The 23,995-nt window shown below is 41.1% G+C and overlaps 1 protein-coding gene and 1 long non-coding RNA gene across 9 annotated transcripts in view; both read right to left on the reverse strand.

Moving 5' to 3' along the window:
* LOC148876330 (type IV inositol polyphosphate 5-phosphatase 3-like) overlaps nt 1-23,995 on the reverse strand; it is a 60,148-nt gene that overhangs the window by 23,668 nt on the left and 12,485 nt on the right. For 2 of the 8 annotated variants that reach the window (XR_016105829.1, XM_088966626.1), the window contains exons 4-9: nt 9,415-9,520; nt 9,110-9,263; nt 8,908-8,955; nt 8,406-8,487; nt 8,157-8,261; nt 6,993-7,866 (exon numbers count right to left, since the gene is read on the reverse strand). Coding sequence is in view for 7 of the 8 variants with exons in the window: in XM_088966626.1 (XP_088822752.1) it covers nt 6,993-7,866; nt 8,157-8,261; nt 8,406-8,487; nt 8,908-8,955; nt 9,110-9,263; nt 9,415-9,444 (1,293 nt within the window). In the remaining variant the exon portion in view is untranslated. Of the gene's footprint in view, nt 1-6,992; nt 7,867-8,156; nt 8,262-8,405; nt 8,488-8,907; nt 8,956-9,109; nt 9,264-9,414; nt 10,157-23,995 lie in introns of those variants that run through there. The other 6 variants (XM_088966629.1, XM_088966627.1, XM_088966628.1 and 3 more) reach the window with 6 other exon arrangements.
* LOC148876331 (uncharacterized) lies at nt 12,851-23,299 on the reverse strand. Its single transcript, XR_016098909.1, has 3 exons — nt 21,343-23,299; nt 18,695-21,303; nt 12,851-18,613 (listed from the first exon to the last, which is right to left on the reverse strand). It is a non-coding gene; the product is annotated as an uncharacterized LOC148876331 (long non-coding RNA).

Consider the following 23,995-nt stretch of genomic DNA (forward strand, 5'->3'; position numbering starts at 1 on the left):
CTTGAGGAGAGAGAAGGATGATAACCTGGGCCATAAAGATCACTGGTGTTTGAGAAGCTGTCCATCTTGAATGTCAGAGCTTGACTTTTATCCAATCCTCAGACAACCATATACTACAATACCTCGGCAGGCTCAATTTTCAAGAATTTGGGAAGCATTGCTGGAAAACCACCATTGATACTTAACTGGGAAGAAGATTAAAATTACGAAAGAGTTGACATTCTTTGGTGTGTCTACAATCCAAATAACTTACTGAATTAGCATGAGAAAATTTTGGATATAAAGTAAGCTGTAATAGAATTCCAAAAAGACCAAAAGCTGGAGAACTGGAAGATTTCAAATTCAAGCCAACTGTTGTAAAAAAAAAAATCAAAATGGTCCCCCTTTCTTTCCTCACCTTTTTGAACTTGTACTACTTAATGTAGCTAGGGAATGTTTGAAACTGTTTCCCTCCCAAGAGACTCTTTTTCTCCCCTCCTGCTTTTCTCCAAACAAATTCATCTCACCACCATTATCAGTGAACACAAATTGTAGCCATCTGATCAGAAGACATGATTCTAGTGATAGAATGAGAATGAAACAGCACATACAGAAGATGACTTCCGAACTGAATCCATTGTATCCCTTTTTCAAAGGCTTAGTGAGGAACAGAAGTCAGATGGGCAGAGGGGGGAGAGAGGAGGAAAAAGGGCAGAGATAAATTTGACAATAGGGTTTTAAGTATTTTAGCCTTTTCTTTGGAGTCCACACACCTGTTAACAGTCTGGACTCTGTATTTAATGGATTTAAAAAAAAATGATTGGCATAACTTCATTTGCAGTTGCAGAAAATTTTCTGCACCGTGGGGCGTGGGTGCAGAGGGTGCGACTTCCCTTGTAGAAGGTGAAAAAAATCAATTTGTCAATGATTGCAACAATCCTGTACATATGCTTTTTTCTTAAACCTTGTGGAAAATGGTGTGATCATTATATAGAATGCATCTAATGGTCGTAATTACTCTACATTCAAGTTGAAACTCTACAAGATATGTATACAAACAGATATGGTAAACAAGAAATATATAGTGATTAAGAATTTAACACGTGTTTTAAGATAAAACATAGAACTGTAGAAGTTGTTTTTGCTCATTGATTTTTAAATGAGAACCTCATTGTAATAAAAGAAAGCAATGTGTATGGTTGTTCTATGTCCAGTTTTCTTTTCAGGAGTCACATTACCAATGGACAAGAGAAAATTGATTTAGTAGACGCAAATTATGGAGACTGGTCATAAAAAGAGTTCATAGAAAAATATGATAAATCACTCACTAGGACAAAAAGTTGCCACAAAAAGATGCCATCAGAGAGATATTTTCAAATGTTTCCCATTCAATTAGGCTTCAGCCATTTCCCTGAAGTAGATCTTGACATTGTTGGCAAATAAGCTTTTACTAATATTATTTCAGTTGGACCTAGGGTCTGTAGAAGAAGAAGAGAGAAAAAGGAGAAGAAGAAGAGGGGGTATCAAAGAGAAGTGTGTGTGTGTGTGTGTTACTGTTCACACCCTCAAAATCACTATTCATATTTTGAAGAGAAATTACAAAAAAGCCAATATTGGGTGCCCAAATACAAAAGGATGATGAAAAGACTAAAACACCCTTGCCCAAGCAGAACATATATGTCAATCATGCCCAACATGAAAAGATTTTTAGCAAACTTTGGATGGTGAACACCTTTAGTGAAGCAATCGGCTAGTTGGTCTTCCAAACTTACAAATGGAAGGCAAGTCTCTTTGCTAGCAATTCTTTCTCTAGTAAAGTGTTTGTCCATATCAATATGCTTTGTATGATCATGTTGAACAGGATTGTTAACAATATTTATGGTTGCTTGATTGTCACAATATCATTGGAGTATCTGTTTGGATGCCCATCTTAGTCGATAAGGTCTTCAACCAAAGTAGTTTAGAAACTCCATGAGCCATTGCCTTGTAAGTCCCCATTAAGGAAGGTATTTTTCACATCCATTTGATATAAAGGCCAAGAGTAATAGGCAGCAAGAGACATGATCACATGAATAGAGTTCATTTTAGCAACTAGAGCAAAGGTTTCCAGATAATCAATGCCATAAGTCTAATTGTACCCTTTGGCACAAGTCGAGCCTTGTACCTCTCAAGCCATCTGCCTTGTGCTTAATAGTGTAAACTAGGAATGGCAACATGGCGGGTATGGGGCGGGGCATCCCTGCCCCATGGCTAAAATCCCCTAACCCATCCCCGCCCTATCCCAGGTATCGGGGTAAAGATTCAACTGCCATCCCCGGCCCCATTGAGTATGGGGAATCCCCAACACGTACCCGCCTTGCTACCATTGAACTTGGGAACGGGTAATCCCCGACATACCCACCCCGTTGACTGTAACTCCAAAATCTATTCTACTCTCTTGCTTTCTTTTCATTTAACTAAGGTTGGTTTGATGTTGCTGTCAATCTACAAGATGACATCAATAGATTGTTTTCTAAACACTAAAGATTGGTTCAGCTATAAACACTAAATATTGTTTTCTCGTATCAAATTTTTATTTTATTTTATTGAACCTGTTTTCAACCTTTCATAATTTCATTCAAAGTTTAATGTTATGGTCATTGTTGGAGTCATGGAATGCTTTAAACAAACCATGTCTTTAGATGAAAATGGCACAAGGGATTGAAGTTCACACAATAACAAGCAGGAAATCACTAATCGATTTCGAAACTTGTAAACGATAAAATGATTTTGGAATAATCATACCATTGCAAAGAACGATTCTAGAATATGGAGTGGCCGAGTAGAGGGAAAAACAGAGAGGATGGCGGTCTCAGTGTCTCACTGCTGCTATGGCGGTCGGTGGGCGATCTGAGACTGAGAGAGGGAGAATGGGAGCACAAACCCTCCTCAACAGTTGATGGCCGAATTGAGAGAGGGAGAACGGACTTCATTCTCCGGTGGTCGGTGAGTGAATTGTGACTAAGAGAGGGAGAATGGAGCCAAAAGCTAAAAAGCACAAACCCTTCCCAGCAATCAATGACCGAACTGAGACTGAGAGAGGGAGAACGAACTCCGTTCTCTGGCGGTCGGCGGGCAAACTGTGATGAAGTGAAGTGAAGTGAAGTCTGAAGAAGAAGAGGTGAAGTCGTGAAGATGAAGTGATGACGGACTGTAGCCTGTGGTCTGCCAAACTAAGAAGAAAACAAAACCTAATTCAGTAACTTCTTTGCCACAACACTAGAACGAGCAACAACTGATTGTTTCTTACTTCTCATGAAACCACAGTGCCTCCAACTAAGGCACAATAACCCAATGTAGATCTTCTATCATCAATGGACCCTGCCCAATCAGCATTTATGTAAGCCTCACTCTTTATATGGCCATGATTGGATTATTGGAATACAGCATCCCTTTACCAAGACATCCATTCAGATAAGCTAAAATTCTATTAATTGTTTGCATATGAGATGTTCTAGGTTCATGCATATATTGGCCAACCACTTCAACGGCATAAGATATGTCAAGTCTAATCAAACAAAGATACAAGAGATGACCCACCAATCTCTGATATATCTCTCTGTTTGGAATAACTTCTCCTCCAGTAGCACTCAACTTGTAGTTAGGATCAATTGGAGTTTATATAGGCTTACACCCTAATTTTCCAACTTCATGGAGAAAGTCGAGAACATAATTCCTTTGTGATAAAAAGATTCCCTTCCTAGATCGTGCAACTTCAATGCCAAGAAAGTATTGGAGATCATCGACATCCTTAATCTCTTAAATTCTAAAGCAAGGAAGGATTTTAACTTAGAGTTACTTGTTATGTCATTGCTTGTCACAACAATGTCATCAATATATACTATTAGCATTGTTACCCTACCATAAACTCTTCTTATGAACAAGGTGTGGTCTGCCTGAGATTGAGAGGAATCCAATCTTTAAGATAACATTTCTAAATTTGTCAAGCTAGGCTATAGGGGACTACTTGAGCCCACACAAGGACTTCTTCAAGTGGCAAACTTTTCCTTCAGTGTTAGGAAAGCTTACCCTAGGTGGTAAGTCCATATAAACTTCTTCTTGTAAGTCACTATTAAGGAAGCTATTTTTCACATCCATTTGATATAAAGGCCACGTAATAGGTAGCAAGAGATGTGATCACATGAATAGAGTTCATTTTAGCAACTAGAGCAAAGGTTTCCAGATAATCAATGCCATAAGTCTAATTGTATCCTTTGGCACAAGTCGAGCCTTGTACCTCTCAAGCCATCTGCCTTGTGCGTAATAGTGTAAACTAGGAATGGCAACAGGACGGGTATGGGGCGGGGCATCCCTTTCCCATCCCTGACCCGTGGCTAAAATCCCCTAACCCATCCCCACCCTATCCCCGGTATCAGGGTAAAGATTCAACTCCCATCCCCGGCCCCATTGAGTATGGGGAATCCCCGACTTGTACCCGCCCTGCTACCATTGAACTTGGGGACGGGTAATCCCCGACATACCCGCCCTATTGACTATAACTCCAAAATCTGTTCTACTCTCTTGCTTTCTTTTCATTTAACTAAGGTTGGTTTGATGCTACTATCAATCTACAAGATGACATCAGTAGATTGCTTTCTAAACACTAAAGATTGGTTCAGTTATAAACACTAAATATTGTTTTCTCGTATCAAATTTTTATTTTATTTTATTGAACCTGTTTTCAACCTTTCATAATTTCATTCAAAGTTTAATGTTATGGTCATTGTTGGAGTCATGGAATGCTTTAAACAAACCATGTCTTTAGATGAAAATGGCACAAGGGATTGAAATTCACACAATAACAAGCAGGAAATCACTAATCGATTTCAAACTTGTAAATGATAAAATGATTTTGGAATAATCATACCACTGCAAAAAACGATTCTAGAATATGGAGTGGCCGAGTAGAGGGAAAAACAGAGAGGACGGCAGTCTCAGTGTCTCACTACTGCTATGGCGGTCGGTGGGTGATCTGAGACTGAGAGAGGGAGAATGGGAGCACAAACCCTCCTCGGCAGTCGATGACCGAATTGAGAGAGGGAGAACGAACTTCATTCTCCGGTGGTCGGTGAGCGAATTGTGACTGAGAGAGGGAGAATAGAGCCAAAAGCTGAAAAGCACAAACCCTTCCCAGCAGTCAACGACCAAACTGAGACTGAGAGAGGGAGAACGAACTCCGTTCTCCGGCGGTTGGCGGGCAAACTGTGATGAAGTGAAGTGAAGTGAAGTCTGAAGAAGAAGGGGTGAAGTCGTGAAGTCGTGAAGATGAAGTGATGACGGATTGTAGCCTGTGGTCTACCAAACTAAGAAGAAAACAAAACATAATTCAGTAACTTACAAAATCTATATATATAAGGGCATTAGTGTAATTTACAACCGGGTTTGGGAATTTATATGTAGACCCCATTCCTGACCCGTCCCCATTTTTTATTAGGGAAAATCTGCCTTGTTCGGGTCAGGTCAGATCGGGGACCCGGTTTTGTGGGTAAACTTGCCATCCCTAGTGTAAACCCACCTACACCCAATAGGAATCTTATCCTTGGGACAAGGAACAATCTCCTAAGTCTAGTTCTTTATTGGGACCTCCATCTCTTGGTTCATAGCTTCCTTCCAGTGAGGATATTGAACTGCCTCTGTAACACTGTAAGGGATGGAAACAAAAGAAACGGCAGAAATATAGGCACGATAGGAGGGTGAAAGAGCATCATATGGCACATAGTTAGTAATAGGATACTTGTTGCATGTCCTCTTCCCTTTTCATATGGCAATAGGAAGATCAAGGTCAGGATCAACAACAGAATTATCAGGAGACTCAAGATTACTTGAGTTCGAGATATCAAATTGTCATAAATGTAAAACGACCAAAAAACTAGGAAAGTGGAAAAATAAAGGGAGAAGAAAATCTCCCAAAAATTGTATAGGGCTTAGAAAATTACGAGACCACTTCTCGTCACTCCCAAAATGTAAAACAACCCAAATGGTCTAGGGTTTGAAGAAGAAGAAGAAGAAGAAGAAGAAGAAGAAGAAGAAGAAATCACGTTCTCAAGCATTCTCAACAATTTCAATGGAAAGAAATCATGTTCTCAAGCAAATGCATACCTCTCATGGTTCATGACCTATCTAACTACTTCTTGAGTCCTTTCTTGCTTCTAACTTATGAAGGACTATTGCTTTAAGTTAAGGAAAATATCATTTCATGCACACTGTAAAAGTGGGAGTTCATTCAATAGCCAAATTCACTAATTATGACTACATCCAACTTGGTGCAGCTATCTCCAGTTTCCCAAAGTTAAATTTGAATGGACTTTCCTAGACATCATATCCAAAAAGGTAGATCCAACCAGGCATAGGAGGAACACGTAAAAGCTTACTCTTCATACCCCTTCTCCAACACCTCTAGAAAGGATTTCAGCATCTCAGTTAATTGATCATAAAACCCATCTGAGAATTAGTTGCTCTATTTCCCTAGGTTATGATAACTGACAAATCATACTCAGGTTCTAGGACTCTAGGACCTATTCTATAAGATTATTAAATCCACTGCAGCTTATAACCAACTACTTAGTAGCATTTTCATAGCTCTATTTTTTTTTTTTTCCAAAAAGTATGAGAAAGATTGGTCTGAAGTGGGTAAGGCACATCAAAGATCCAAAGATTAATTTCACAGAATCATGGAGCAATTTCTTTAATGCAGTTTATAATCTTGTGGTTAGGTCACAAGTCACAACAGTGAATCAAGAATGAATTTTTTGCTATATACAGGTTAAGGCTGTGATTTTGAGTCCCAGTAGAGATGAATGATCCAGACATTATAGTTTGATCTTAAAATAATCAAGACATCTTGTAGTATTCAATTCAAAATACAAAAAACTTGCATGCAAATATGCAATACAATGAAATCCATGAGATACAAATTGCTTAAAAAATGCACCTAGCTATTAGTAGTTTTCTCAATAGAAAAAGAAGAAACTGACCTTGTTACCAATGTAACCCATAACACCAACGCCAACAGTAGATACCTTCAGGTTTTGAATATGTCTCCTCAAGCTTCTGCGAACCCATATAGAAAGGAAAATCCCTACCATTTGCTTACTTACTATTCTTACAAATGGTGATCTTTTCTTCTGCTGTAATAAAGGTTCCCGATCAAATTTTGCAAGCAAAGCTGTCTCTGATAACCATCTATAATTCCAATTCATAGATGTTGACTTGAAAGAATAAGACAGCTTCAAAGACTTAGATGCTCCAAAAGATTTAACTGATTTAAAGGGAGTTTGTTTATCTAAAACATGCTTAGCTAGCAATTCCATTGGGGGCTCTGGCCAGCTCAAACCAATCCTTTCTCTCCCACTAAGTGTTTTGGCCAGTTTTCCTTTTTGTTGGGAAAATGATGCTTCAGAAATTCCAATAGAATTCTCTACAGAGAAACAATTTAACCTATCCAATCTCTTTTGTTTAGGAAACTGTTTCTGTAAATCATCAACCATGGATGATCCTGCATTAGCATGTCCAGTCTGCTTTACAGCTGTCATATCATTTAACTGGTTTGTACTCATGGTGAGTCCATCCACAATTTCATCAAAATGATCACATTCTTTATCAACTGGCTGCTCTATCTCATCGCTATCACTATCAGTTTCAGGCAGTATTTCATCTTCAATATCTGGGACTCCAGCTGATGGCTTAAACCTCGATGGAGAAGGAGGATCACTATAACACTTGAACTTTTCTCTAACTGGTGTAATTCTATTCAATGTTTCACGAATGATACTCTCCCATTTTGGAACTGGGCGACTATCCTCAGCGCCAAAAATGTTCCCAGCATTTAGTGGGACAATCTCTTGAAAACTGCACTAATAAGGAATTATTATATTTCTAAGTCAAACACCACCAAACATAAAGTTTGAGTTTTCAGACAATAATGTTGGTGAAATAACTAGTGGATGAACAAATAGGGAAAAAAAACTCCACTGTCTAGAAATTCCAAAAACCCTATCATTTAAACATTTATGCATGTCCGAAAAAGTTAGGACAACTATGCTGAAGAGAAGACAAAATGCTTGCACAGGAACAGTTTATCATCTTAACAAATAAAATCAGAGTTAGCAGAATTTTGGAAAATAAATTCCAAAATTTACCCAAGCACATATATATCAGCAGGCTTATCCATATCTAGCCAATCTTTGATATCTAGATCATCAGGTGGAAGTTTCCCTCCAACATTCCATGTCCCAATGCAAATCCTAGAAAGAAAGGAGAAGAAAACCTATCAGAGTATGGATCGAAGATTGACTAAAAAAAGTACCAAGACATACTTGTAATTGGAAAAAAAAAAGAACACTACAGTTTTTGACCCAGCTTCATCACACATGAGAAGAGCAACCTACTTGAGTTCTTTGGTGTCTATGTATTGAGACCGAAGGGTCTCTGAGTTCTGTCTCCTCAACCTGGGAAAAGTATCAGAGGTCCCTACAAGTTAAATCCGAGAAATTATTGAATGGAAGAATGTGGCAGTATGACAATTCTGCATAAAAATGAATAAAAGGAAACACGGATTGTGTAGAATTAATAATTTCTTAGGAAATTCTCACTTTTCTCCATTTTCTCGTTTATAATTAAATTTTGAAGTTGCTTCAAGTGTTATAAACAATATTCTCATAAGGATTAAGGACTTGCCTTTTGGTCATTTACTTAATAGAGCTAACCTTTTTCTCCCCCTTCAAGTAAAAACCAACTCATTCCGAAGGCCAGGTTGTAGAGAGAAAGAAGGAAAATGGTTGGGGAGTTGGGAATAGTTTTCCTTTTCACAAGGAAGACCAAGATACTTTTACTGCAACACATATGGGTAACCAATAGAAATAAAAATAAATAAATTGATATGTACATTACCATTTGGATAGAATTGAAATTCATTCCCTTTCTTGCCCCAATAGGATTCTGCAAAAATTATCATATAATCAACGTTTATACATCTTCAAACACGAAATTCAAGAAAAAAACCGAATAAAGGGTCATTCAAACTCGAGTTCCTCATACCAAAACAGGAAAAATGACACCCAAATTGGATTTTCTTACTGTTTCTTCTCCTCACCTTCGAGATCAAAATCGTTGTCGCTATCTTCGTCTGTATCTGCGCTGTAATCAGAACCTTCCGTGGTAACGTTGAGCCACTTCCTTAGAACAACTCTGGGCCAGAAGAGCTGTAGGCACGAGCAACCGAAACAACAGAGTTCAGCCCAACTCCACTGCAATTTCCCGATTAATATAGAAAAAAAAAAAAGGAGACAAAATCGTCCAAGAAAAATTAGTCAAAGCTTCAAAGAATCCCAAAAGAATGAAGGAAACCCAGATGATGATGGTTTAGAAAAAGAAGAAAAAGAAGAAGAAGAAGTGTACCTCGGATTGTTTTCTCGGTGACTGCTTCATTTCTGCAAGAGAGAGGGAAACACAGAAATCGAGAGGGCAATAAGCACACCCCCAGTTCTCTCACTGTCAATATTAACTGATCCAGAGAAAGGATCACAAGCAGTTAAGCTTAAGCGAGAAGAGTAGCAGTTGTTGAAGATTGGACTCGAGAGGGGGGTGCGCAGGTTAACAATAAATAAGCGGTTGAAAATAACGGCCATGGGAGGAGGCAGATTGCTCGTTAGATTCATTCTAGTCTCAGGCTCTTGGGGTTCTCAGCTCTCAAAGAGTGACGCCGAGACGCCGAGTGAGACACGCGCCCTCTTTCTGACTTTCTCTTACCTAAAACTTCCATTTACTTTTCTTTAAAAAAGGAAAAATTACTAGTAACTACCATCTACTTTGACTGATGACACTTAAGGGGCCGAAATTTTACTCGCGACAGAAAACTACTCTATATTTTCATATTTTAATATTTAACTGGTGAATGACCCCCGTATTAAGTACGGGAAGTTCATTATATATATATAAACATTAATGATTTTATATATATATATATATGAATAAACATTAATAATTTTTTGTACCATTTTTTATTATTGTTTATAAACGGCCATTTCTTAAGACATTCATAGAGTTTACGGGTCCACATAAATTGACCCTTATATGTCAAACCTGTAAAATTATACGGGTCACTAAATTCAACTTGAACCATTTATTACTTTAATTTAACCACTATTATTATTATTATTATTATTATTATTATTATTATTATATTTTAGTATTTAATTTAAAATTTTTGTTATATAGTAATAATATTAACTAAATTTGTAATTATTTAAATATTTACTTAAAATATTTTTTCCAACTAACTATAATTATTATATAATAGATTTTTTAATTCATATTTTGCATTTAGAAACATTAATGGTTTGGCTTAGCAATTTTAATGATTGTTAATAAATATTGATTCTTATTTAAGGTTTAACTACTGTATTCGGTAATTATTATGGGGCATGCTTTGAATAAACATTAATGATAATTGATGATTGTTATTTTATTTTTTATTATTTACTTAATTAAGTACTTGATTATTATTATTATTATTATTATTATTATTATTATTATTATTATTATTATTATTATTATTATTATTATTATTATTATTGTTGTTGTTGTTGTTGTTGTTGTTGTTGTTGTTGTTGTTATTAATTATTTCTATAAATAATTGATTGTTATTATTATTTACTTAATTCAATAATTTTTGGCAAGTAATTATTTGTTTAATTTGAATTATTTCATTTTTTAATTATTTATAATAGTTATTTAAGGTAGTCTATTTATTTGATTTAAGAGACTTACCATGTTTTATCTAGACAATGACCCCAAACCAAGTAAGGGACAAGTACAGTATCATTTAATTTGAAATTTGGTATTTAACAATAAAAAATCAATGTCCTGTTGAGCAACCCACCCCCAAAAAAAGTATCAATAGCTTTGAAATCATTAATCTATAAAATAGTAAAAGTAGATGCATGTTTAAAACAATATCACTAATACTACTTAATATTTAGGGACATATGAATGGATAAAATGCATTTAAATGATATCCACTCAAATATGCAAAGAAGGAAGAAAATCATTCAAAGAGCTGCTAAGAAAAACAATCCATGCCAAACAACATTTGTAGATGCATCCATCCTCTGAAGTACGGATTTTAAGTTTAATCTCCCCACAGCGCACATAGACAGGCTCGAATTTATCTTTAGGAAAAAGGTAGGGAAACATGCACATAACAAAATGGTATGTTTGAATTATGGAAATTGGGAGATAGAAATAGGAAATGTAGGTTGAAATTATAATTCTGGGCATGTTGATGTGTTAAATTCAAGTCAATTAGAATACTCATAGATTTTTAGTTCATTCACTTAGTAGCAATTTGAATATTTTTTTATTGCATGTCTTTATTGAGTAATATAGATTAATAATATATTAAAATTATGTAATCAATAATAATAATAAGTATATTATTATTACTATTATATACTAATAATATATTCTTATTATGTGTGTATTGATTTTGAAATCAGTAATGTTAAATTATTATTATTATTAATATTATTATTATTATCATTATGAAATGATTAATTTGTTATTATTATGATTTTTAGTTAATTCCGGAAATAATAATTGCTTTTATATTTCTTTTAGTTTAACGGAAATGGATAATTGCAAGTTTATAATTTAACTTTAACCAAATGAAATATTTATGGGAGAATAATAATAGTATTAATTATAATTAATAATAATAATGTAAATAAGTAACACCACTTATATATTTATAAAATAATTAATATGAATTAATATAAATATAAAATGATTTTATACTGATTAATAATTAACATTATTAAAGTACTTATTAATTATCATTAATTAATTAACATTCCGAAGTAATAATTATCATTATTATAATTAAGGAATTAATTATCAATAAGTAATTATAATCAGTAATTAAATTTTATCAGAAATCATTATTATTAGTCATAATTAAGTATAATTATTGATAATAATAGTATAAATATATAGTTATTGTAATTAATATAATTACTAATAATAATAATATAATTAATTATTTCATATAAATGTATGAATTATAATTTTTGCTAATAATTCTAATATAAATAATTAACATTAAATATTTATTTTCAAAATAATTAATATGAGTTTATATAAATATAGAATGATTATTTTTGAATTATTAATTACCATTATGAAAATCGTTATTAATTATCATTTCAAATTAATAATGAGAAATATTATCAATAAAGTAATTAAGCATTAGCACTAATTATCATAAGAAATTATTATCAGTAATTAATTATTATCAATGAGTTATTATTATTAGTAATTAATAGCTGAAATTAATTAATTAGAACTCATTAATTATTATTAGTACTCCTCTCTTTCAAAAGGTTGACTCATCATCATCGTCATCATCAATGACAACAACTTAATAAATACCCAATTTGACAAAAATAGGTAAATATCATTAATTTATTTTTTTTATCTTTTGAAAAACTGAATAAGAGAAAAATAAAATGGTTAGCATTGCAAATGAAAAATTATTTGGATTTTTGTAAAAAAAAATTATTGAACATGAAAAACCAATTATTCAAAAATAAAGTCTTTAATCAAAGAGTATTTAAAATTATTTAGTAAATAATAATTTTAAGAAATTAAAATTATTAATTAATTATCTCTCTGAATTAAAATGGGTAATTTCAGTAAATAATTTTAAGTAATTAAAATTTTCTATTAACATTTTTTAATAATAATCAGTATTATTAATAGATTAATAATTATGAATAATAATATGTATATTATCATTATTAACTAATAATATATTCTTATTATGCGTGTATTGATTTTGAAATTAGTAATGTTAAATTATTAATATTATTACTACTACTATTATTGATGTTGCGTGATCCGAACACTCCTAGCTGGCCAAAACTTGGCTCCTAACTGGCGATGGAGGGTACCTGAGGAGAAGGATGAGATGAAGAATCCCCGGGGATCTTGCCCGGTGGGAACACTTCGATGCTTAAGTTAGAGTTCTGTAAGAAAATGGAGAGCATGGAAGAAGCTAGGAATGTAAAAAGCGTAGAGATTGAGATTACCCTGGCCCATCGGGGGTTGTCGTCCTTTTATAACGGGCCTCTACCAAATCAGGTGCAACCGCCACTGCCAGATCGAGTGCAACCGTCACTGTCCTCCTGTGGCAACCGCTATCTCCAGGGCTGAGGTGGTAGGTACGGCACCGCCTGCCAAGAGGTAGGGGTGCAACCTCCAAGTTCGACAGGTGTTGTCAGAGATATATTTTTGGACCTTTGGACTATCTTTAGCCAAGCTACATTCTGCCAAGCTTCCTGATGCCGAGGTACTGGTGATGGGCCGAGCTGCTATCTACCTGAGGTGCATCACCAACAGAGGATCCAAGGGCGTTGGCTCGTGGTATCCCTACTTCAGGACACCCAAGTCGGATTGGGGTGTTCCCTTGGGAAAGGCTTAGAGCTCATTGGGAAGAGCTCGGGACCTAGGAGGAGCTCGGGCTAGAAGAGGAGTTCGGGCCCTGAGAGGAGTTTGGGGTCTCCCACACTTGGTGGGAGTCAAGCTTGGTCGGGCGCTAGTCCTCGGAGAGTCGCTTAACCCACCGAGCGGCTAATGTTGGACTTAGCGGGTTCCTCCCATCGAGTCAAGGTTGTGCTGTTAGGCTGAGCTGTTCGTCGAGCTAGGTCATGCACACATGTCCCTGTGCTACAAGGTCGGGCCAAATCATCCTCCATCAATTGCCCCCCACTCCCCGTGCGGGGGATGCTGACCTAGTGCGGGGAGTTCACGGTGCACTGGTTGGATTTGGCTAAGCACTTATGCCACCCTGTCGGGCAACCCGTTGGCCAGACCGATCTGGCGCTTGGCTCACTCGGAAGGAAAAACCCAGGCTGTGTACAACTCACGCGCGGACGTCACGCGATCTGGACTTCGCGGACGCCAAAAAATGCGCTAAACTGATTTCACCTCGAAAGCCTCGTAGCCGATTTTCTTGAGAACCGTCAAATCGCTTCGATCTTGACTGTTGGTGTCCGGGCCTAGCGGCTATAAATAGTGGGGGACCCTGGTCATTTTCTTCCGCCACTAAGTATCCTTCGTCTAGCTTGAGCTCGTGTCTGGAGTCTTCAGTTTGGGTCTTCTAACTTGTCCAATTCTAGTTCGGTTGCGTTTTTCCTCGGTGAGTCCTCGAGCCTCCCTTTCTCCTTTTTCAGTTCATTTCATTTAATGTCTAGTGGGTATAGTCTCTTAAACGAGCCCGAGGTGGGTACCTCGAGTCAGGGTGACCCCACTGTTGCCCAGCCTTCCCATGAGGCACGGGTGACCTCGGGTAGGCTGGCATCCACCTCCCACCGAGGTCGGGTACCAGATCAGTTTGGTCCGTCCACTATGATGCTGGAGAGACTTCAACACCTCATCCAGCACTTCAACCTACCTTAGGAATACTCATATAGTCTTCCTACCAGCAACTTCCCTTGGGAGCACAGTCTGGATGAGATCGTGATCTTTAGGGAGCAACTCGTCGGTGGGCTTCGTCTCCCTCTTCACCCCCTTATCCCCGAGGTGTTGAGACGCTATAACGTCACGCTGGACTAACTCCACCCAAACTCTATTCGAAACGTGGTCGGGACTATCTCCCTTTGTTTCAAATACAACCTTCCCTTAGATATAGATATCCTTTGTTCTATTTTGTCAATAAAGAAGAGCGCCTCAGGTGTTCTCCCCGAGCACAAGCGGACCTACTATCTGTCCCCTTGCTCGGGCTTTAAATTGTTACATAAACTCCCAAGCAAGGTCCCAGCCTAGAAGCGGGACTACTTTGTAGTCCGGAGCAGCATGGGGTGGCCCTTCCTTACTAACTAGAGGGTGGCTACTCAAGACCCCGACATTGTCAAAGAGAAGCTCATTCAGGCCGGTTTGAGCCTGAGTAGGTCTATTTTTACCTTTGCGTCTCACTTAATCAACTAAGTGTTTTCAAGCTTACTGACGCCAAGCTCTATTGCAAGTCCTATGGAGGAAGAGAGGATTACCGGTCAGAGGCTCCTTCGCCAAATGAAGAAGAGGAAGAAGCAAACCGCCAAGAAGGCACGCGTAGAGCCCCCAAGTACCCCCACCCCTGAGCCCAACCTCCCACAGGTTCCTTCTTCAGGGCTTGGGCTCCCACAGGTTCCCATCTCGGAGCCTGAGCTCCCTAATGCCCCTCTAGTGATAGATTTGGAGGGGGACTTACCACTTCAAGAGCCTAAGGTGGTGGCAGAGCCGGTTGCTGAGCCAGTTGGGGTGCTGCTGAAGTTCCTAATCCCGCCGAAGCTGATGCTGAGGCTTCCGAAGAATCGGCTCATCATGCTACTGAGACGGCAGTGTCCAGCTTGGGGAGCTGGGAGGAGGAGGAGAGCATCCTAATCCCCTAGTGTAGCCTCCAAAAAAAGTAAAGAGGCTGTCTACCCCGTAGAGGTTACAGACTGGGCCGATCTCATCCCTAGTCAACTTGGGGCTCGGGCTACAACTCACACTATGGTGGTGAGTTCACACTCTAAGAATCATCATTTTCCCATTCTTTCGTTCTTTTCTCTTTGGTACTGACCGACCTCCTTTTGCCAGGTGAACATCGCCATGCCTCGTTGACCCTTCAATCTGACAGATATCTGAAGCGGGCTTTGGCTGTTGAGGAGTCATCTCGCGCAGCTCATACTGATCTGAGGGCAGCTCGGTGTAAGATCCATCAGTTGGAAGGTGACATTGTAGCTCAGAAGAGCTTCATTGAAGTTCTGTTGTCAAAGAAGGAGGACCTAGCCCGCGAGAGGGACAGGCTGAAGGCTGAGGTGAATGGGCTCAGAGCAGGGTAGGAGGCCTTAAAGCTCGAGGTGGAGAGCCTCAAGGCGGGTCAGGAGGCTTCGCAGCTCGAGGTGCTGGAACTTAAGGAAGCCAAGATCTTCGATCAAGCTCTCGAGGAGACGAAGGTCCACGCCGTCATCGACTACGTCAAATCATCTAGGTTTGACGACGTGATGTCGCAGGTCTACCGTAGGGGGTTTAAGCTCAACAGGTGGTTGATAAGACATACATACCCCGACCTCGACACAAGTGCCATCACCACCCGAAGGATCACAGACGACATGGCCCACCAGGCCATGGATGACCCAGACTTCGAAGATGAGGGCGGCAATGAGGAGGCTGGTGCTACCGACCTGGCTAACACCCCCTAAGAGGCTCCGAGTGAAGTCGACAAGCCTTCAAAGTAGTTGTGTACTCCTTGTACTCTGGGCCTGCGAGCTCAATTTTACTTTCTCTTTTTCTTAATCATTTGTACTGAGGTTTTTGTAATGAAAGCACATATTATGTAATGAGAGTACATATTTTGTACTTAGTTTTACTCTCTTTTTCTTTACTGCTGTCACCCCAAACTGTTTCCCTGTACTTAGTAGGGGTGACCATAAGATTTTACAACGTACGTCGAGGTGGACATAGTAAGGCGCATGCCCGACCTGTCTACTTGGCTACTTAGGTTGGTGTTTACCCTTAGCAGCGTATACTGAGGTAGGCTAAGCGTTAGAGAGTTCATACCCTAGATGCCTTTTGTCCTTGGCATACTAAGCCTATGCTGACAAGACGATTAAGTAATGCATAGCGTCGAGGTTTTTAGTTAGCTCGGCGCCTTGGCCCTTAGGCTAGAGGGAGCGACTCATGGTCCATTCTCCTAAAGTCTGCCCCTGCCGAGAGGGTGACTGGGTCTCGTGTTGCCGAGGTCGTCGCTAGCTCGGCGAATTGGCCCTTAGGCTCTAGGAGTGACTCGTGGTCTACTCAGTTCGGTTATTTATGGGTAATATTGTCTTAGGTTGACAATATTCCACGCCCGAGGTACTTGTCTCCCTTCAAGGATCTCAAGCTCGTAGTTCCTTCCCCGAGCACTCGCTTGACTCGGTAGGGTCCTTCCCAGTTTGACCCGAGCTTGCCAACACCGGACTCAGGTACCATAACTTTACGGAGTACTAGGTCGCCGATGCGGAGGTTCCACTTCTTGACCCTGGCGTTATAGTACCAAGCTACCTTCTACTGGTAGGCCGCGGTCCTAATGTATGCGAGGCCCTTACTTCATCAAGTAGGTCAAGGTTGGTCGTAGCTCGTCCTCGTTCGCCTTGTCATCATATGCTTCCAGCCGCAGCGAAGGGACTTCGATCTCGGCTGGGATGACTGCTTCGGTGCCGTATGTAAGGTTGAAGGGGGTTTCGCCTGTGGCGGTCTTCTCTGTGGTTCGGTAAGCCCATAGAACGTTGGGCAGCTCATCCGCCCATAGTCCTTTAGCTCGGTCTAGGCTTGCCTTTAACCCGCGGAGAATAGCTCTATTCGTGACCTCTACTTGACCGTTTGCTTGAGGGTGTGCGACTTAAGTGAAGTTTTGTCGGATTCCCATGTCTTGGCACCAGTTTTGGAATTTAATGTCCTCGAACTACTTGCCATTGTTGGAAATTAATACCCGAGGTAACCCGAAACGTCACACTATGTTCTTCCAAAAGAAGTTCTGGACGTTTCGAGCTGTGATCGTTATGAGAGGCTCAAATTCTACCCACTTGGTAAAGTAGTCTATTGCTACCACCAGGAACTTCCTCTGGCCTGTTGCCGGTGGAAATGGTCCAAGTATGTCGATACCCCACTGTGCGAAAGGCCACGGGCTGGTGAGATACTTGAGGTCAGCAGCGAGCTGATGGTGGATGTTGGCATGTTTTTGGCATTTGTCACACTTTTTGACGAGTTCAACAACGTCTGCTTTCATTGTTGGCCAGTAGTACCCCTGTCGTAGTGCTTTTTGGGCAAGGGCTCTGCCCCCCAAGTGTTCGCCACACAAGTCCTCATGAGTGTCGCAGAGTACGAGTTCGGCTTTGGAGGGTCGCGAGCAGCGCAGGTAGGGGAGCATGTAGGATCTTCAGTATAACCATTCATCTATCATGACCTATTTGGCCGCCTGCCACTCTACCCTTCTGGCGGCATTACAATACGCAGGGAGGGTCCCGTGTAGCAGGAAGCTCACGAGCGGGTCAATCCAGCTCGGCTCTGCTCGAACGACAGGTACAACCTCCTCTGCCCCCTCGAGATTGCTAGGCCGAGGCAGGTCCTCTATATACACGGTCCTCATGGTGTTATCACTAGTGCTGGCCAACCGGGATAGGGCGTCGACCTCAGCGTTCTCTGACCTCGGGATTTGTCTAATGAAGTGTGACTGGAAGTTGAGCAGGGCTTCTCTTACTTTGGCTAAGTCGGCAATCATAGCCGGTTCGCAAGCTTCGTACTCACCTGTAACTTGGTTGACCACGAGTTGGGAGTCGCTGTAGATGACAATATGTTTGGCTTTTACTTCTTTGGCCAGGGCTAGCCTGACTATCAATGCTTCGTACTCCGCTTCATTGTTGGATGTTGCGAACTCGAAGCGTAGTGCGTACTCCAGTTTTGTGCCACTTGGGCCATGCAGAACTATTCTGGCTCCACTGCTCTGCTGGTTCGAGGAGCCATCTACGTGAAGGATCTAGGGCTCCTCATCCCAGTTCGCGCTTGGCCTAACCAGGAGAGATGCCGCACAGGCCGTTACCTCACGATGCTTTGACTCAACCGGCCTGGGAGCTCCGGGCTCGCCCAAACTGGGGGCCTCGCGCTTAATCGGCCTAGGGACTTCAAAGTTGAAAGTGCACTCCGCGATGAAGTCTGCTAAGGCTTGGGCCTTAATAGTAGTTTGTGGCTTGTATTGGAGGTCATACTCGCTGAGCTCTACGGCCCACTTCGTCAGTCGACCAGAGACCTTGGGCTTGAGTAGAACTTGCCTCAGAGGTTTGTTGGTGAGGATGACAACAGTGTGAGCTTGAAAGTACAGATAGAGCTTTCGGGCTGCAATGACCAGTGCATAGGCCAATTTTTCTATCTCTGGGTATCTCGTCTCTACTCCCTGCAACACTTTACTAACATAGTAGATAGGTTGTTGGACCCAATCTACTTCTTTGTTTAGTGCCGAGCTGACCACTTCGTCACTTGCCGTGAGGTACAACTCTAAAACATCGCCCTCTTCGGGTCGGGTTAAAACTGGTATACTAGCGAGGTACTTTTTCAACACGTCAAACGCGAGCTAGCAATCTTGGGTCCATTCAAACCCTTTGCTTTTAATTGACTTAAAGAAGGGCAGGCGGTGGTCTGCTGACTTGGACATGAAGCGGCTTAGAGCGGCTATTCGGCCGTTAAGCCTCTGAACCTCCTTCATCTTTTGGGGTGGCCTCATGTCTAGGATAGCCTTTATTTTATCCGGGTTGGCTTCAATTCTGCACTAGTTAACAATATATCCCAAGAACTTACCCGAGGTGACATCAAAGACACACTTATTCGGGTTCAATTTCATGTTAAATCTACGTAGAATTTCAAAAACCGAATGCAAGTCTTGTATTAAATCGTATGAAAAGCTGGGTCTTAACAACCTTGTAGCGGTATAGGCCAACCTCGGTTCGGAAGGCGGTCTTTTCTTCGTCTGTTGGGTTCATCCTGATCTAGTTGTAGCCCAAGTAGGCGTCTAGGAAACTCAGCAACTCATGTCCTGAGGTCGCATCCACTAGTTGGTCGATCCTGGGGAGTGGAAAGCAATCCTTTGGGCAAGCTCGGTTCAGGTCGGTATAGTTGACGCACATGCACCATTTACTGTTAGCCTTTTATACCAAAATGGGGTTGGCCACCCAGCTCGGGTAATGGACTTCTCTTATGAAATCAGCTGCGAGGAGCTTCCTGACCTCTTCGTCGACCGCTTTCCAACGCTCAGGGGTTAAGTTGTGTTTCTTCTGTCTAACGGGCCTAACTACAGGGTCGGTATTAAGTCTATGAGTTATGACGCTAGGGTCAATGCCGGGCATTTTTGCCGTGGACCATGCAAAAACATCTAAATTTCGAAGTAGGAAACTTACTAGTTGGGATCGCAGGGGTTCCTGGACCGAGGCGCCAATCTGGAGTGTCCGAGTTGGGTCCTTTGTTGAAGTCAGAACAACAACCGTTTCTGCCGTGGATGCAGCTCGTTCTTCGTTTTGCTCTACGGGCCATTCTAGTTCGAGATCGTCAGCCACCTTGGTTTTCCCTTTGAGGGCGGCGACATAGCACTTGCAAGACTCGAGCTGGTCACCTCGCGCTACCCCCACTCCGAAGTCTGTAGGGAACTTCATCGTCAGATAATAAGTAGAGACCACCGCTCGCAGAGCATGGGTGATCGGTCAACCTATTACGACATTGTATGGGGAGGGAGTTGCGACCACCAAGAACTCGTGGTTGGGCCTCACTATGCTGGGCCATGTGTCGACCTCCACAGGTAAAGTTATTCTTCCTAGGGGTCTGACTTCTTCTCCGCTGAAACCTACCAATGGAGTATTCACGGGCTTCATGTCGGCTTCTCGTAGTTGGAGTTTGTCGAACGCAGCCTTGAAGAGGATGTCCGCCGAGCTGCTAGAGTTAACTAAGACACGCCTGACTTCAAAATCGTTGATCTTCACCTTCACTACAAGTGCGTCATCGTGGGGGTAGTGGACCCCGCGTGCATCATCTTCTATGAAGAGGATCGGGTCTTCTGTCCTTGGCCGTTTTGGCAGGTTCTGCTCTTCTCTGGTGGCTTCGCGAGCTGATGTCCGGGCCGTAGTCGAGGTGTAGCCTGTAACGATCAAACTTTCGACTATCACATGGATGGTCCCTCGGACCGGTCTCTCTTCCGGGGGCTGCCTCTATGCCTGCTCTGCCGGTCTGCCGCTGGATTCAGGAGTGTCCTTAGTCTGCTCCCCCAGCCGACCTGCCTTATTATTATTATTATTATTATTATTATTATTATTATTATTATTATGTACAAAATTTCTCAGATATTCACGACGAATGAGCTTGTCTATCTCGTCCCAGAGATTTTTACAATTTTTGGTGCTATGACCGTGATCTTTATGAAAGCTACAATATAAGTTCTTATTTCTTTCACTGGGGTTCCCTCTCAGACGGGGTGGCCACTTGACATAATGGGCGTCCTTGATTGCCATCAGGATTTTCGACCCGCTTTGCATTCAATGATGTTTAGTTAGTCCGATCTGCCGCGGGAGCTTGGAACGATTGTGCCGCAGGAGCTCAGAACGGCTGGCCTGGACTTATTCCCCGAGCTAGGTCCTTCCTCTTCCGACTGTCTCCCTGGCTCGAGGGTTCGCCTTCCCTCTTCGTCTTCTCGGGCGCGCCTTCGCCCTTCTGGTTGATCTCCTCCTTTGTTGCTATGATATTGTTTGCAAGCTTAAGGAACTCGGCTATGGTTGCGGGCTGGTTGACAACCATGTGCCACCTGAACTCCTTGTGTGTCACACCTCTCTTGGCTGTCGCGAGTCTCACCGCGGGGTCTAGGCGCGGTATTTACATATACGCGTCGTTAAACCGCTTGATATAGCCCCGGATGGATTCTCCTTCCCTATGGATTATACCGAGGAGGCTCTCCTCAGTTCGCGAGCACCGCTTGCTGGTGACAAAGTGGGAGGTAAAAACTTATGTGAACTGCGCCCAACACTTTATCGACTCGGGAGCAAGGTTTCGGTACCACGTGCGGGCCACCCCTTTGAAGGTAGTGGAGAAGGCCACACACATGCAGGATTCACTGGCTCTCGCCAGGTGCATCTGAGACTAAAAGGCGTCAACGTGATCATTTGGGTCGAACGACCCATCATACTTGTCGAGAGGGGGGAGCTTGAAGTCCTTGGGCATCGAAACAGCAAGGAGTTCGGAAGACAGGGGGGACGGAACAGAAAGGAGGGTAGCCTTTACTTCACCTGAGCTTACCTCCTCCTTACCTTTGAGCTCGGGCAGGTCGCGCGTAGCGGTCTGGCGAGCTCGTCTGTGCCTTCGTTGTTGCCGCATTGGCTCAGCATTGGTGCTACTTGCTTCGGTGTCACTGAGCTTGATGGGCTTGGACTACTGATGGTAACTTTGGACTGAGGGACCTTGCCCGTGGTCGGTGGTTGGGCCTCGAACTAGTTTTCTACGAGCGGGAGCCCGAATTGAGAGTGCTGGGGCATTGTGGGCTTGACCGGCTAGATGGCCCCCGACCTGCCTACAAGCTGCGGCGCGAGGGTGGCAGCCTCTCCCTCTTGCCATGGGAGGAGGCTTGCCTCTTGGAGGGATTTTGGACCTAGGAGATCTCTCCTTGGCGAGGGCGTTCGCTCCGGGGGGAGGGCTTGGTTTGCCTTGCGGCTGGGTGCCGAGGGGGGAGCTACTGCGGGATTTGGTGTAAGGAGGGGAACTGTTGCTAGTACTGGTACTGTGAAACTTGGTGCAGCACTTGTTGCTGGTGGAGTTGGAGTTGCTGGAACTGCTACATTTGAGCTTGCATTGCTCGCATGCACTGTACCAGGTCTTCCATCTGGCTTTGGTTCGTCCCTTGGGGGGGGGGACAACAGATGGCTCGGTAAAAGTTGCTCCAACTGTGGAAGGGAGTGGAGCATTCATGGGTGCCACCGTGAGAGGCACATTCAAATTGGGAATTCCGTCCACAGAGAGGGGGACGGTGAATTGTTCAATGCAGACAGTGGGGAGCTGGGGTTGCTCCTTGGAAGTGTTCAGGTTGGCACCACGTCCATCATTGTTGGAGGAAGCCATGAGTGCTAAGTCTTTAGAAGAAAGTTGTAGAAACTAGGAGGAGGCTTTTTGAAGCGTTTCCCGTAGACGGGAACACTCCGATGGGAACACTCTGATGCTTAAGTTAGAGTTCCGTAAGAAAATGGAGAGTACGGAAGAAGCTAGGAATGTAGAAAATGGTGTTGTCAGAGAGATATTTTCTGGACCTTCGGACTATCTTGAGCCGAGCTGCTATCTACCTAAGGCGCATCCCCAACAGAGGAGCCAAGAGCGCCGGCTCGTGGTGTCCCTACTTCGGGTTACCCAAGTCGGATCGGGGTGTTCCCTTGGGAAAGGCTTAGAGCTCATTGGAAAGAGCTCGAGACCTAGGAGGAGCTCAGGCCCAGAGAGGAGTTCGGGCCTTGAGAGGAGTTTGGGGTCTCCCACACTTGGTGGGAGTCAAGGTTGGCTGGGCGCTAGTCCCCGGTGAGTCGCTTAACCCGTTGAGCAGCCAATGTTGGACTCGGCGGGTCCCTCCCGTCGAGTCACAGTTGTGCTGTTAGGCTGAGCTGTTCGTCGAGCCAGGTCACGCACACGTGTCCCTGTGCTACAAGGTCGGGCCAAATCACCCTCCATCAATTATTATTTCATTTTTATTTTTATTAAGTAATTAATTTGTTATAAATATGATTTTTAGTTAATTCATAAAATAATATTTGCTTTTATAATTCTTTAAATTTAACAATATTGAATAATAGAAAGTTATATAATTTAACTTTCACTAAATGAAGTATTTATTGGAGAATAATAATAGAATTAAATACAATAATAGTGTAACACATATTAGATATTTATAAAATAATTAATATTAATATAAAATGATTATATCCCAATTAATAATTAACATTATGAAAATAATTATTAATTAATTAACATTCTGAAGTAATAATTATCATCATTAGTATTAGTAATAATTAATTATAATTATTGGATAATAATAATAATAATAATATAATTATATTAACTAATACAATATTATTAATTATGATTACTTATAATAATATAATTATTTCATAAAAATGTATGAATTATAATTTTTGATAAGAATTAACATTAAATATTTATTTTAAAAATAATTAATATGAGTTAATATAAATATAAAATAATTAATTCCGAATTATTAATTACCATTATGAAAATATTTATTAATTATCATTAATTAATCATCATTTTGAATTAATAATGAGCAATATTGTGAGTAATAAATTATCAGTAATTTAGCTATATTTATTATAAGAAATAATTTTCAGTAATTAATTATTATTAGTAATTAATAGTTGGAATTAATTAATTATAAGTAGTTAGCAGTAATTAATTAGTA

Source organism: Nelumbo lutea, chromosome 1, assembly GCF_056320005.1.
Source record: "Nelumbo lutea isolate HS-2025 chromosome 1, American lotus-T2T, whole genome shotgun sequence".
NCBI classification, from domain to species: Eukaryota; Viridiplantae; Streptophyta; class Magnoliopsida; order Proteales; family Nelumbonaceae; genus Nelumbo; species Nelumbo lutea.